The following is a 15577-nucleotide window of genomic DNA, read 5'->3' as shown; positions in this document are numbered from 1 at the left end:
TCTCTGTTGGAGACAACAGAACTCCTTACCAAGCTGCCTCCCACTGATGTTTTAAGCATCATGAGATGCGAGGTAAGTGTGCATGCTAATGAACTTGATGTGCTACCTTTTTTGTATAGTCTGCTTGTATAAGTTGACCAAAATACACTGGTTCTCTGTGCACTGACAGACATTCAACCTCAGTCTGCTATGTCCGTGCCTTAGCATGGGAGTACAGCGATTAACACGGGGTCAGGGGTCACTCTTGTTGGAGACGGCGTGGCAGGTGACCTCAGAGCAGCTTGCTGGCGTTACAAAATCACTTCCTTCACCGCACCAGTCCTTTTTGCCACCTCCCCGTCCACAGTCTTACTGGACCCAACTTGGTGATGTGTATGGTAAGGAATTACAGACTAGGATTTGTGCATTGCATTTAAAGTGATACTGGAGTGATTATTTTGAACTTGAAATGACTCAAGTGAGCTCATCTTTTTTTTTATTTTGTAAAGATGTTTCATGTCTTCAAAAGTCAATCTTTCTTTCTTCCTTCAATATTTCATGCCTTGCTATGTTTCAGATGAGCCAGGTTTCTACCCCCGGGTTTTATCCCTTTGCAGAGCACTATCCCAGTACCTCCTAAGTGTAAACCAACTTCCCCCTTCATTTCATATTCTCTCTGACAAAGAAGACCTCATCACTACTTTCACCTGCACTGCTGCTGAGGTAAAATACTATATTTGTATCAACAGTTAGGTTTCTCCTTTTCATTTGCAGTCAGTGTTGAGCAGACCTCGGCAAATTACGGCTTGTGGGCCATATGCTTTTACCCCCGGCCCGCAGGACGTCTCCAAATTATTTTTTTAAACCTTTACCATCGAAACTGAAGCTGCCAATATGATGTGCAGTGCATTTGTCAAACTACCGTAAATCTTGAACTATAGTGAGTAGGGTTGTTCCGATACCAATAATTTAGTACCGGTACCAAAATGTATATCGATACTTTTCGAAATAAAGGGAACTATGAAAAATGTCAATATTGGCTTTATTTTAACAGACAATCTTACAATACATTAAAAACTCACAGTCAAAGAACAATTTTACAAGGTTAAAATATAAATTAAAAGGCATTAAACACATTGGGCTTTTCTTGTTGCACACAAAGAACAATTTACAATTTTCCATATTACATGGAAATCCTTGACATAATCAAAAATTAGGTAAGAATAGAACAGAAAGTTTTACTGACATTGTATTAAATTATTCATGATTTATGGTTGTTTCTAATAAATCCTGGTCTGTGCTTTAGGAAAAATACAATTATTAATTAAGTACTAAAAACAAAACAATTTATGCATGTACGCAGATAAGCCATGTAGCAGGTAAAACACATTTATTAAAGATGAAAAAAAAGATAATTTCACTTGCATTAGTTGACGTTTGATGGGCGATCTTAACTCCACTAATATTTGGCGTCAAGCCAAGCAGCTGTGTGCGCGTCTGCGTATCTACATGTGCACAACAGAGGAGCTAGTTAACTCATGAGAGTAGCGTGTGTGTTTGCGAGAATGTCAACGTGTTGGCTGAATGACGTCAGTGAGTGAGTGGGCGAATAAAGAGAGAGAGAGGGAACGCGTGCACTGCGCAGTAGAGAGATGAACGGGTCCAGTTGTGTTCTGCAAAACTAATATTAAAGCAACCAGATTGTCACGAATCGGTGGCCTCGAATTCTGACCGGAAAACGGAGCTTAGCAGACCCATTGCCGGGTAAAGTGAATGGTGTTACCCTCGACAAAAACATCCACCCTGGAAGGAATGTCTGCCCTGTGCTCCTCGACTATGGTCTGCATGGGAGCCGAACAGCACGACAGGTGTAACAACTAAATGTTTACCTGTCACTCTTTATAACTCCTTGTGCAGATCTGAATGCTTATTATTTAAGTGTTTACCTAAGTTTGAAGCAACGGTGGTGATACTAATCGCCACATTTGGCGAGGCGTGTTTTAAAGCAGCTGTTGTTAGAGTAGCGTATGTGTGTGTGGGTACTCCTTTAAGATGGCAGTATGTGGGGTGAGTGACGTGAGTAAGTGAGTGGTCAAGTAAGGAGAGGTAGCGGTAGCATGTGCAGGAGTGTTAATAGCATGGTGGATGTCCGGTTGTGCCCTGTGTAAATTATAAATAAAGTGACCAAGTTGTAACTAATCGACGGCCTCGTCATTCCGACCAAATAGCAGAGCTTTACGCACCCATTGCCAGGTAAAGTCAAGGGTACTAACCCCGACAAAACATCTGCCCTGTAGAGAACGTCTCCCAGTGCTCCTCGACCACGGTCTGGGAGCACTAAAACAGCACTTGCAGCGCGGCGCCTCCTTGTTTAAAGCGTCTCCTTTATTGTTAGTTTTGAAGCCCAAATACCTCCATAAAAGCTAATTAGCCTTCACCTCAAGGACTGCGAGCGAGCTGAGCTGAGCTGAGCTGACGCTTATGTTTCTAGAACGTCAACGGGCTCATAGTGATGTTACTAGTAGTTGAGTTGTAGAGGACTGGGAGATGTTTACTATAATTTGGGGAGAGTCCACTTCCTTATGCTTACCTGCTAAACACCTATCTGCTCACCCCACCTGCCTGTGCCGTGAGCACTGACTCCATGCGCTCTGAATACGCACTGCTGATTGGCTGTTACCGCTCTGCGTGTAACCAATCAGATGGTTCTGTGGGTTGGACAATGCTAGGGGACAGCAGCACAGCAGAGAGACGTACTGACAGGGGAGGCAGAACCAAGCGGAGCAGCTTATTAAGACGTTAGTTTAGGCGATGGCTCTTTGTTGTTAAGGCGGCCGCCTTAACAACAACGCTGCGGGAAACCCTGTATATGTACATACAGTACATACACCCGCACACACCGACCCCCAGGCGCATTTTCACCGTCAAATGTGGCCACCGAGTCAGGTGTTGAGAGATTACTTGTGATTTTAAATATAAAACACAGTGTACAGTTTTTTTATAACCCATAATGCTGGTAAGATGTACTTATTTTAGTCTCTACATTTGTCATGTTTTTTTTTTGGTGGTTGTGCCCAGGTCATAGTGTGGCGTCTGCTCCAGGATCAGCTCCCCCTGAGTGTGGACCTGCAGTGGGCTTTGGCCTGTCTGTGCCTAGCTCTGCAGCAGCCTTGCATCTGGAACAAACTGTCCACCCCAGAGTACGCCACACACACATGTTCTCTCATCTACTGCCTGCGTCTCATTATGGTTGCCGGTAAGGAGAACAGTGAAGAGTGTGTGTGTTGATTGCTGTTAACATGTTATATCCTGCTTTAAAAAGCGTTCTTTGCTTTGGAATCCAAGTGGCTGTGAGCCCTGGAGACCAGCTTCTGCTCCCAGAAAAGAAGAAAAAGCTTGCGAGGGATGCTGATGGTGATGAAGTTGATTCACCACATACTAATCGTGAGGATTTACTTACCGGAATTTGCTTCTCTTAACATACCTTGTGCAAGGCTGGGGAATATGTGACTTAACTTTTGGGTTGCAGACAAGTGTGAGTGGCAAGCATGTGAGATCATGGCAGAGCTGGTGGAAGGCCTGCAGAGCATACTTTCCTTGGGACATCCAAGAAACAGTGCAATCCCTGCTTTTCTAACTCCAACCTTGCGCAACATTGTGATCAGTATTGCCCGACTGCCTCTGGTCAACAGCTTCACTCGAGTCCCTCCTCTGGTCAGTGTGTTTTCTGTGTTTGGTGGGGTAGGATGGGGGTGGGGCAGTGTGCTTTACAAATACATGTATTTGATAGACATCACAACTTTTTAGGTTTGGAAACTGGGCTGGTCCCCACAGTCAGGAGGGGAGTTTGGCACAACATTGCCTGAGATCCCTTTGGACTTCCTGCAGGAAAAGGATGTCTTCAGAGAGTTCCTGTATCGGATAAACACACTTGGTATAGAAAAACACGACTGGGATTATATCAAGTTAAAGTATACTTCAAAGTTTTTTTATTGTAAGATAATGTTCTGACTGCTTCAGGTTGGAGCAGCAGGACTCAGTTTGAGGAGACATGGGCCACTTTGCTAGGAGTGCTGGTAACTCAACCAATCACAATGGACCAGGAGGAGGAGACTCAGCAAGAGGTGATTATTTTATCATATATTACCAAATAAAAAAATTCATTCTTGTTTTACCGACTACCTGTACTAATGCAAATGTGCATCAAATGTTGTATGTTTGCCCAGAGAATCACTGCTGTTACAATGACAAAATACTGCTATATACACGCAATAATGTGGTTAATGTCTGATGTACGTCTGTTTAACACTGAAGGAGGATTTGGAGCGTACCCAGTTGAATGTGTTGGCAGTGCAGGCCATCACCAGCCTGGTGCTGAGTGCCATGACACTGCCCACTGCTGGCAACCCTGCAGTCAGCTGTCTGGAACAGCAGCCTCGTAACAAGAGCCTCAAGGCCCTGGAGACGAGGTAGATTTTCATTATTGTCTTTCCACGTACACATAAAGGGTGTGCTTTTGTTAATGTTTTGAATTTGTGCCCAGGTTTGGAAGGAAACTGGCAGTTATCAGGGGTGAGGTTGAGAGGGAAATACAAGCTCTTGTCTCTAAGAAAGACAACATTCCCACGCACCACCCCTACCATGCTTGGGACCCGGTGCCCTCTTTGTCAGCAGCCTCAGCAGGTAACAAGCATTTCTGTTTGTAATAAATGTTAGCCATTTTGCTTGTTTGAGTAAAAACTATTTCCTTTTAGCAGGAACGTTGATAAGTCATGAAAAATTGCTGCTTCAGATCAACACCGAGCGGGAGATGGGAAACATGGACTATAAGTTGGGACAGGTAGAAGCTACCTGGATGACTATGAAAGTTTGTTTACATGCGTTCTGTTTTGGAAGATTTTCAGCGCATTTTTCTTGTACTCTTCACGACTCCAGGTGTCCATCCATTCAGTGTGGTTAGGAAATAACATCACCCCGCTGAGAGAGGAAGAATGGGGTGAAGATGAGGAAGACGAAGTGGATACGCCTGCGCCCACCTCCCCACCCTTGTCACCAATTAACTCTCGGTATGATGAGTAATTTAGTTGTGCAAATTTCCACTGCTAGATGTGCTGATATTGCACACATCTCAGGGTTACCATGCATCTGGGAAAACTTGGAAAAAAGGAAGAGTTAAAATGTCTTGGAAACTGTTGAGTTATCCTGGAAAGTTTATTCATGTGAGTGAATGCAAATTGACTAAAAGTGCTGCGGTTGTTTGTTCTCATTTTATCTTCTGGGCAACATTAAGGCACTGCGTTTCTCTGCTCCAAGCCGAAGCATCGCCACATGTGACAATACCTGATAAAAGCAGTTCTGCAACCAACTGCTTCCAATTGACTATGTTGCGAGAGAGACCAGGCACACACCTTAGAGAGAACATTTGCTAGTGTTGGACTGCGGGCGTTATCTTATTCTCTCCCCCGGGTTGTGTTTTTCAGTGATTTATTAGAAACAAATGAAGATTTTTACAGGAAGTGTTAGAGAAAAGAGAACATTGATTTGGGGATCGCTGAATTTAACATTGCAACTCCAGTTTGTCATGCTAATAGTGTCATCTCCCGGTATATAAAATGGTTATGACCATGGGCTGCACATCAAATGTCTCAGTAATAAACATAGAAACAATTAGGGTAAATGCAAGTTACAGCAGTAGGAAAGAACACTATCAAAAAATTATGAGGACAGGGGAATGTATTAGTGTGTTATGTGATAACTTGTCTCTGTAGCAGCTGAAAATTATGCAGGACAAGTGAAAGTGTTAACCCTGCACCTGACCTACATCTACCTGTGCTTTAGTAAACATCGTGCAGGGGTGGACATTCACTCGTGTTCCCAGTTTCTTCTGGAGCTCTACAGCCAGTGGCTTATCCAAGGCTCGCCAAGTAACAGGAAGACTCCAACCATACTTGTCAGCGAAGTGGTCCGATCGGTAAGCAATTGCACACAGTGATGTTATTGGAATCGCATTCATTTATGAGCTGGCTTGTTTTACCAGACTGCTGACTACTACCATCTGCTCCTATCTTACTGTTCTTGGCAGCTACTGGCGGTGTCAGACTTATTCACAGAGAGGAACCAGTTTGACATGATGTTCTCCACTCTGATGGAGCTACAGAAGCTCCACCCACCAGAGGATGAGATCCTCAATCAGTACCTGGTGCCTGCTATCTGCAAAGCTGCTGCTGTGTTGGGCATGGTAAGTTTTCTGGGCTCTGGATGGTAGACTTGGACCCTGTATCAATTTGATGTGATATAAATATTTTGTAGGATGGTAACCTTTTAACCTTGCTTATTTTTATTTTGTTTTTTTCCAGGACAAAGTTATTGCAGAACCAGTATGTCGCTTGTTAGAGACAACCTTGCGCAGCACGCATCTGCCCAGTCGCATGGGTGCTCTTCATGGGGTTCTGTATGTGTTGGAGTGTGACCTGCTAGATGATACGGCCAAGCAACTGATCCCAACCATCTCAGAGTACTTGCTGTCCAACCTCAGGGCTATTGCTCAGTTAGTGTTGCCATATATTCCTTTTTTATGACTCATTCTCAATAACATCTCTTTGCAGAGTCACTTGGTGTCATGTGAATAAATGACCATGGCCAAGATGGCGGTGTAAAAACTAATTATTTCCCCCTTGTATTCTACAGCTGTGTAAACCTGCATAACCAACAGCATGTCCTAGTGATGTGTGCTGTGGCATTCTACATGATGGAGAACTACCCTCTTGATGTAGGATCTGAGTTCATGGCTGGTGTGATACAGGTAAGCCTACAGACATGTAAGGTGTGTGTAGATTGGGGGTAAAAAAAAAACCTCTTTCTTTGCATAATAGAATATGACCTAAACATAAACAAAATGGTGTGACTTTCTAAGTTGTGACATTAAAAGGATTTGATGCCAAATAATTGGTTCTTCCAGGGTTGCTGCACCACTGCTACATTAATTACTAGTAATAGTGGTGCTATTAATAAGGGGTTTTATTAGGGCTGTCAGTCAATTAAAATTGTTTGACCGCAATTAATTACATTGTCTGTAGTTAACTCATAACTAATTGCAGATAGCAGTTTCTTTAATCTTTATTAATAAGTGTTCCTTAAACCGATTGTGGGGCGGGGCAGAGTGTCTCAGCAAGTAGAGCGACCGTACAGAAACATAAGGGTTTTATGGTTCAATTCCACCTTCCGCCATCCTAGTCACATGGTGTTGTGTCCTTGGGTAAGACCCTTCACACACCTTACTCCTACCATGCTTGAATGTATGGGTTTGTCACTGTAAGGCGCTTTGAGACATTTGTAAAAAAAAGTGCTACAAAAGTATATTTTACTTTAATTTCCCAAACTTTTATGCAAATTTTTGTTTTTAACACATTATGCTTTTTTTAAACAACTCAACACAAAATCGACACAAAGACTCTTTTACAGACACATACGCACACAAACACACCCTGTCTCTCATGCAAACAAACACACTCTTGGGGTGGCATGGCGCAGTTGGTAGAGTGGTCGCCCAGAAACTTGAGGGTTACTAGTACAAAACTAGCTTCCGCCTACATTACACTGCAAGGTAGGATGTCCGATTCGGATGCAATCTTTTTATGTAGCGGTTCATATGTGCGACGTCTAATGTGAATGCAATCTGAACCACATGCAGACATGACATCATGACCTCACGTGCTACAGTGTTAACAAAAGTAAACATGGCTCCAATTCTAGATTAGGTCTCAGTATTGTTGCATTAGTGGCAATTTGAAGGATTTTATGCAGTCAAAGCCCACATTTTCTGAATGGAATTATTGGGCGTAGAAGATAAAGAAGAAAGAGCGTGCTTCGATGTCTGCTCCGAAGAGCGTGTGGGTGAGCACTCAGCTCAAGGAGTGGTGGGACATGGTAGCGAGCACTACTTTCTGATATTACTCCTCTTCTTCGTCTCTTGGGATTTTAATGGACGTGCATACCAACAACCGTGTCTTTAGTTCACTGCTTTGCAAAATGTTTCATGGAAATTTCACAGAAAACTACATTTCAGAAGTGCGTGCAACAATGGAAGCCCTGATTCCTGCAGACATTGCACATGGAGTATTGTCCGCCCACAGTACGCTGGTGTCTGTGAGCACCTTTTACTTGGCTCGCAGTGACGGTGGAAGGAGGTGGCTTATGCTGGTCTCGTCGCAGGAGCCACTGGCCTGGGTTTTGGTGCTGTGCTTGTCATGCAGTGTGCCCCTTTTTTGGTCAATACCTACTTGATGTTTCTTCTTGCTTCTGGTTTGGCATCATGCTGCAAGAAAAAATTGTGTCCTTTAAAGGAAATATCAGTTAACTTGTTATTATAGCATAAACTTTTGACAGCCCTAGTTTTTATATTACTAATCCCACAATTTGTAATAGTATTGCTGGTTATTTAAATGTACCCCACATCCTCTTATTTTAGGTTATTTCTTGGTGCTCTGCACACTAATTCCTACTACTGTTTTTCAGGTGTGCAGTGTGATGGTGTCAGCAAGCGAGGACGCGACCCCTTCAGTGATCTATCACTGTGTTCTCCGGGGCCTGGAGCGCCTCTTGCTCTCTGAGCAGCTGTCTCGTATGGATGGAGAGGCGCTGGTCAAGCTGAGCGTGGACAGAGTGAACATGCCGTCTCCACACAGAGCTATGGCCGCCCTAGGCCTCATGCTCACCTGCATGTACACCGGTAAGCATGGCTTTAAATCGATCCTTGTGCAGATCTAGTACGGCAAACGTTGTTGTATGCATCACGCTGGCCAACTCTCCTTGACAATCCACTGTTAGGTCACTCATTGCATCTATTAAGTTTTGCATGACAATATACTGCATGGGACTCTGAAATCCAAAGCTTACCTACCTTAATGCTTATACTAAAATATGTCTAATTGCATGTAAGTTTGAATTTGCAGACTTATTCATCTCATTCACCCCTCCTCCCCATCCCACTACTAATTAGCATGCATGGTAAGTAGGTAGCGCAACAAACCTGGTGCATCAACTACTCATTTAAATCACAATAAAACACCTGCTTGCTCCCTGCATGTAGTTTGTGGTTAAGATACCTTTAGTTGTAGCCTACCTTTAACCCTGACTTAGACCCGTACTAACGATTGCACTGAGCGGCCACTAAACACCTTGAAGAGCTGGCTAGGAGATATGCAACACTTTGGTCTGACCACTTTGTGCTTTGCTGTAAAGTAAGCGTTCAGCTCACATGACAGGCTATAGCGCAGGGGTGTCCAAACCTTTTGACTTGGGGCCGCATCTGCATTGGGCCAAAAGAATTTGGCCAGGGGCCGAAAGCACACTGCATGTTGAGTAACAATTTATACATATACACATGTAAAGCATATACTTATATCTGTGTGTGTATGTATATTATATTAATGGCGAGATGATTATTGATTAATTTAATTATTTATTTAATTGGATATTAAGAGTACCGTATTTTCCGGACCATAGGGCGCACCGGACTACAAGGCGCACTGCCGATGAATGGTCTATTTTTTATATTTTTTCATACATAAGGCGAACCGGATTATAAGGCGCATTAAAAGAGTCATATTATTATTTTATTTTTTTTCTAAAGTGAAAACACTTCCTTGTGGTCTACATAACATGTAATGGTGGTTCTTTGGTCAAAATGTTGCATAGATTATGTTTTACAGATCATCTTCGAGCCGCTTTCTGACAGTCTCTTCCAAATGCACCGTTTTGTGGGCGGTCTTATTAACGTGGCTCATCTTTGGCAGCGTCTTCTCCCCGTCATCTTTGTTGTAGCGTGCAAGGACGGGAGTGGAAGAAGTGTCAAAAGATGGAGCTAACTGTTTTAATGACATTCAGACTTTACTTAAATCAATCATGATCCGGGAGCAACAACACCGGAAATGTATCCCGGGAAAAACTCTCTAATAACTAAAGTTCCTTCGGTGAATGATGTAAACTCACTGCACCGGTATGTTTTAGCGCTTTCATGGCGAGTTTACTGACAGATAAAAGTAAGAACTTTACACTACTTTATATTAGAAATGGCAACAGCGGAGGATGAATGTCCCATAACAAGAAGATAGAGAAAAAGAAGAAGCTACGGCTTCGGCATGGACTACAAAGGCGGACCCGCCCAATTTTTCAGGATTTATGCAGATCCCAAATACAGATCAGCAGGTAACAGAAGGTAAGGAAAGTTGATTTTGCATAATATTGCAAAACAAAACACCAGATAATATGTCTTACCTTATACACACACCATAATAATACTCGTATGTTGAAGCACATCAAGCGGTGCGGCTTCATAGATTATCAAAGTCATACTTAAACATTTTGATAGATTTTTGAGCGCCATGTTTAATGTTCTATATTTTCAATGGAACATATAAAATGTTGGTGTTGTTTACTTGAGTCATATTGCCATCATAGTGGAGTATACACATATTTCCTATGTTTGACTGCCATCTACTGGTCACACTTCTCACTACACCATGTACCAAATAAAATTGCTTCGAGGTCGGTAAGCAAAACTAGAATTAATCCGTACATTAGGCACACTGGGATATAAGGGTCACTGTTGAATTTTGAGGGGAAAAAAAGGATTTTAAGTGCGCCTTATAGTCCGGAAAATACGGTATGTGAAAATTCCACTTGTACCTTGTTAACTTCTGTGACGACCTCCTTAAAGTTTTCTAATCAATCAGAAAAACCAAGCAGTTAAAATGCGCCAAACATGTATAAGTGTGGAGAGAGTGTTTTGCATTTTTCCCATCATGCATTACAGGGCATTTAAACGGGTGTGGTTTTGAATTATGTGTTGTACGTGGCTGTTTTTTATATTATCCACAAATTTCAATGAGCAGGTTGCGTTGTTTGTGACCATGTGTGTTGACTTTTTGTGTAAATTTGCGCCATGAGTGAGAAAGGTTGTTTGGACAAATGTTTACATTTCAAAGTGCAATTCATGGTTATTACCCTGAATTATTCACAATGTCCACAAGTTAGCAGCAAAGTAGCAACAATTATACTGTCAGATATTTAAAATGAAGTTGGAGGCACCCCGCATAACAGATTCCGTATTAAACTCATGACGCCTCATGGGCCAAAATGAACATGCTGCACTTGGCCCCCGGACTGTAGTTTGGACACCCCTGCTTTAGAGTATGCAATGTACTCGGATATATTTTAGTGCAAATCTCATAATCCTTGAAGCAGCAGCGATTGCAATATTGGAATAATAATGAAACTGAAGCCGGCCCCAGAAATTCACCATTATGCTTTTTTTCCAACGTTACCTGAATGGACAATTTAAATTTGCACCCGTGTCCCTGCTCAAAGGCTGACCTTTCCCACTGGTCTAACTGGTGCCACCCCTCCCTGTCGTCCTCTCAGCGGTGCTCGCGTCGGGTTCAGAAGTCACAGGGGTTAAAGGTCAGGTTGACTCTGGCTCTGCTGTAGCGGAGGCGGTGGGCGTCACGGCGGGTCATGTTGGTTTCTCCCCAGGCAAGGAGAAAGCAAGCCCCGCCGCTCGCCATGCACACTCAGACCCTCAGGCCCCAGACAGCGAGTCCATCATTGTTGCCATGGAGAGGGTCTCCGTGCTCTTTGACAGGTAGAATGAACTCCCACACACAAACATCTGTTTCTTTTTTATGTGGAAGTCTTTCGTATTTTGCTGACCAGCCATTTGGCTGCAAATACTTCTTCCCACCACTCGGGCGTCTTCTTTGCAGAATCCGCAAGGGTTTGCCCAGTGAAGCTCGGGTGGTGTCCAGGATACTACCGCAGTTCCTAGACGACTTCTTCCCACCTCAGGATGTCATGAACAAGGTCATCGGGGAATTTCTGTCCAACCAGCAACCCTATCCACAGTTCATGGCCACAGTAGTCTACAAGGTTGGTAGTGAGGACAAATGTCATGTGAAAATGTTCATCACTTTACATTCATGCTGTGCTCAGGTCTTTCAGACCCTCCATGCAACGGGGCAATCATCCATGGTGCGGGACTGGGTGCTGCTCTCCTTGTCCAACTTCACGCAGAGGACACCTGTGGCCATGGCCATGTGGAGCCTCTCCTGCTTCTTTGTGTCTGCCTCCACCTCACAGTGGATCTCAGCCTTGTATCCTTACCAAGTCATCTAGTGATTGACAAGCCAGGAGAAAGTCTTGTATGGAAAAGGAAACGACATACAGTTGTACCTCGGTTTTCGTACACCCCACTTTTTGTATGAGATTTTGTGAGATTTTTGTATACCGGCTGATTTATCATATGGCCCAACATGGAGCCCACTTTCAATTTGCCCGCGTATCATTCCCTGGAATCGAGTGCCCAAAAATAATCCTCCATGTTGGTGACTCAGTCTGAATTTTTTTTAGTACAACTGCAAATCAATCAAACAATGTACTAATATAATCCACTTTAAGAAACTCTTCTAACTTAAAGTGTTTACAAAGTACAAAGAAGAACAATGATAAACATTCTGAATTTATTTCATCCATCCATTCATTTTCTAGATAATCTGACTTATCTCACCATATAAAATATAACTTACTTCACTCATTATTATTTAATTATTTATGTTGAATGTTATTACTTATGGAGTATATTGTGAATATATTGAGAACAAGAAGTGAACAAAATATGTAGCAACTGCTATGTAAAGGAAAAGGGGTAGGTTAAATAAGCTCCGCTTCTTCCTACTCCTTTTCGAACATGTTGAATAGAGAAACTGAAAATTGTGATGCATCATGTCGTATGCATGCATGTTCCAAATGAACTCAAACTCAACTCAACTCAAAACAACCAAAGGTGACCCCAGGAAAAAGTGTTTTTAACCAGACTCTCACAGAGCAAAACTCAAAGAAAAAGAAAAGCAATGAAAATGCATCTAACATACATGTTACACTCAGGATGGTAGAGTATACTGTTTCCTGATTACAAACAGCTGCAGACTGCAGACGGGAGAAAAAGGAATGCATTCACCACAAAACAGGAAACGGATGGAACAAAATAAAATCACAACCCAGAGGTAATATAAAACGACGGCAATTAGATGCGCAAATAGTGATATTGTGTACCTCCATGTGTCACTTCTTTTTTTTTAAACTTTAAAAAAACTGACTTATGATACAGCTGCTGTGTCCTTTGATAGAAGAACCAAACAGTTTATCGGGTATTACTTATTTGGCTCAGCAGTTTTTAATACGGTGGGTCTTGTGATGAAAATGTGCTTTAGTTGTAGTGAAACTTAAGTCATCTTAATTGATGCAGTTTCAGTCGGGATTACATCGACTACATTTTACAACTTTTTAGTCAATTAAAATTACAGTAAATTTAGTTGACTAAAATATGAAGTATAAAAGATAAGGCATCTTTGAAGTATCCTTGAAAGCACCTTTATATAGGCTGCAAAGCATTTGTTTAACAAATGTATTTATTTATGGCCAAGAATGATGCCCTTAGTCAGTTTTACTCTACATGTCAATAAATATTTTTCCATTATATTTTTTGTATTTCAGCTTGATAAAGTCAGACTGTGTATTTTAGTTTTCTTTAGAACAGTCAGCTTTCTATCTGCGTTTCTATGATTTGTATAAAGTCCTCATCTTTGACTGTAGTGACAGGTAATCCTATGCTAGTAATCTAGTTACGGCTTGCTGTACACGCACATAAATATATATAGTTTATTGGCATTGTTTGCCCTTCTTTGCACCATACATACATACAAGTATTACCATTTTATTTTACAGACAATTGTATTTAATGTAAAGGATGATGGTTTTAATCTACATTTACAACATTTCCTGGTGGTCTAGAGCAGACCTGGGCAAATTAAGGCCCGGGGGCCGCATGCGGCTTGTTAAGATTTTCAATCTGGCCCGCTGGACATTCCCAACATTTTTTTTTACATCTTTAAGATGGAAACTGTCAAATGACCGTAAGTCTTGAACTATACAAAGTATTTCAATGGTTGGAATCTGCGCTTTTGCATGATATACATACTAGTTACTATGGTCATCTAATGAGTTACTATGGTAATCTAATTAGTTACTATGGTAATCTAATTAGTTACTATGGTAATCTAAGTCACAGCAGCTCAGACGAGGCACCAAGCAGTGTGGGCGTAGAGAGCGTTTCTACAGAGTGTTTCTACAGAGTGTCAGCCTGAAATGCGGGTGTCAGGGACAGAAGCGGAATGAGATTTTTTAAATAAAGCCTAGTGATATATCAGATGTATCAGATTGTAGGTGGTTTTATTTTTTACCCTTCGCGTTCATATTTTGCTGTGTTTATTGCATTTTTGTTGCGTTTCGCTTGATTGTAAAATGTGTTGATCGAGAGGGAGTGTGACGTTCATATGTTGTCAATATTCAGTGTTTTATAGTTCATAGTTAATATTGTAAATCCCACATTCTTTATTTTCATGTACATTCTGGGTGTCTCATTCAGTAAAAAAATGTAAAATTCCATTCCGTTTAAGGCGGTCTATCTTAACGTTTTTAGCATTCAGACATTATTGTGAGGTTTTGTATTAGTCTTCCTAAAAAGTGGATATACCGGCCCCCAGACACATTTTTTACTCAAAATAATTTCCCAGGCCTGGTCTAGATAATATGTATTGGATATGATTTTGGTGTAAAATGTGTGTAACATTGGCTCCACAGTCACTCTGATAACCTGTTTTAGTATAGTTAAATGTATTATATCTTGAAGACATCACTGCTATTTATTTTTTATTTTTTCCAAAGACATGGTCGGAGATACATTTTATAAACAATATATAGATTCACCCAGTCACAACAATAGGTAGACCTGCACACCCTCGCGTTGATTCAGAAGCTTTATTAATAAAAGCTGCTTTTAGCAGCATTTATATCACTGCATGTCGCATGTTTAGACTAGATGAAAGTAATACTTTCTATTACCTTTTTAGTCTGTTTCCTCACAGCCTGAAGCAGAGGGGGAGGAGCTAGTCCCTTTCTGGCTGTGAGCTTGACTTCGTTTCTTAATAAGCACATCCATCTCGCTCTGATGCCAATGTAGCCAGACTGCGAAACCCCACCAACAAAGGCATCTAAAACTGTGTGCAAGGTCACAGCAAAATGTAAAATTAAATGTAGAGTATATGTAGTATATGTAGAATATATTTATATTATTTATAATATATAAATAATATAAATATATTCTACATATACTCTACATTTAAGTTCCTTGACTGCACTTAAATGAAGAGTATATATAGTATATGTAGAATATATTTATATTATTTATATATTATATATATAATATGTTATATATATTATATTATTTAGTATTCTTCTTGTCTATTGTGAGCAAACTGTGGTGCTGAATTTCCCCCAGGGATCAATAAAGTACTTTCTATTCTATTCTATTCTAAAATGCATAAACTTCATGAATTGATGCTTTGACATTGTTTAATACTATAAATAATAATAATAAAATAAATTTAAAAAAATAATAATAAAATATATAAATAAATAATAAAGAATTAAAGAATAAAGAATAAAAATAAATAATAATTAGAGTGTCCAACATTGCAACGTTATT

At 41.1% G+C, this 15577-nt stretch overlaps 2 protein-coding genes across 11 annotated transcripts in view; one reads left to right on the top strand and one right to left on the bottom strand.

The window, feature by feature from the left end:
• The window catches only part of LOC133639450 (target of Myb1 membrane trafficking protein-like), an 862139-nt gene that overhangs the window by 257707 nt on the left and 588855 nt on the right, over positions 1–15577 (bottom strand). The gene's annotated exons all lie outside the window — the stretch shown is intronic.
• Positions 1–15577, top strand: part of htt (huntingtin) — a 55262-nt gene that overhangs the window by 38427 nt on the left and 1258 nt on the right. For 4 of the 10 annotated variants that reach the window (XM_062032974.1, XM_062032972.1, XM_062032970.1 and 1 more), the window contains 20 exons: positions 1–72; positions 170–377; positions 557–702; positions 3058–3235; positions 3325–3423; positions 3509–3693; positions 3787–3913; positions 4000–4103; positions 4294–4448; positions 4523–4662; positions 4734–4819; positions 4915–5045; positions 5818–5950; positions 6062–6217; positions 6336–6526; positions 6667–6781; positions 8494–8707; positions 11401–11620; positions 11742–11904; positions 11968–12128. The exon at positions 1–72 is cut by the window's left edge and continues 51 nt beyond it. In XM_062032974.1, coding sequence (XP_061888958.1) covers positions 1–72; positions 170–377; positions 557–702; positions 3058–3235; positions 3325–3423; positions 3509–3693; positions 3787–3913; positions 4000–4103; positions 4294–4448; positions 4523–4662; positions 4734–4819; positions 4915–5045; positions 5818–5950; positions 6062–6217; positions 6336–6526; positions 6667–6781; positions 8494–8707; positions 11401–11620; positions 11742–11904; positions 11968–12128 — 2984 coding nt within the window. The remainder of the gene's footprint in view (positions 73–169; positions 378–556; positions 703–3057; positions 3236–3324; positions 3424–3508; positions 3694–3786; positions 3914–3999; positions 4104–4293; positions 4449–4522; positions 4663–4733; positions 4820–4914; positions 5046–5817; positions 5951–6061; positions 6218–6335; positions 6527–6666; positions 6782–8493; positions 8708–11400; positions 11621–11741; positions 11905–11967; positions 12129–15577) is intronic. The other 6 variants (XM_062032973.1, XM_062032971.1, XM_062032968.1 and 3 more) reach the window with 4 other exon arrangements.

This window comes from Entelurus aequoreus, linkage group LG22, assembly GCF_033978785.1.
Source record: "Entelurus aequoreus isolate RoL-2023_Sb linkage group LG22, RoL_Eaeq_v1.1, whole genome shotgun sequence".
In the NCBI taxonomy this organism is placed as follows: domain Eukaryota; kingdom Metazoa; phylum Chordata; class Actinopteri; order Syngnathiformes; family Syngnathidae; genus Entelurus; species Entelurus aequoreus.
The sequence above is the reverse complement of the archived record's forward strand: the minus strand, read 5'-3'. Positions and strand labels throughout refer to the sequence as shown.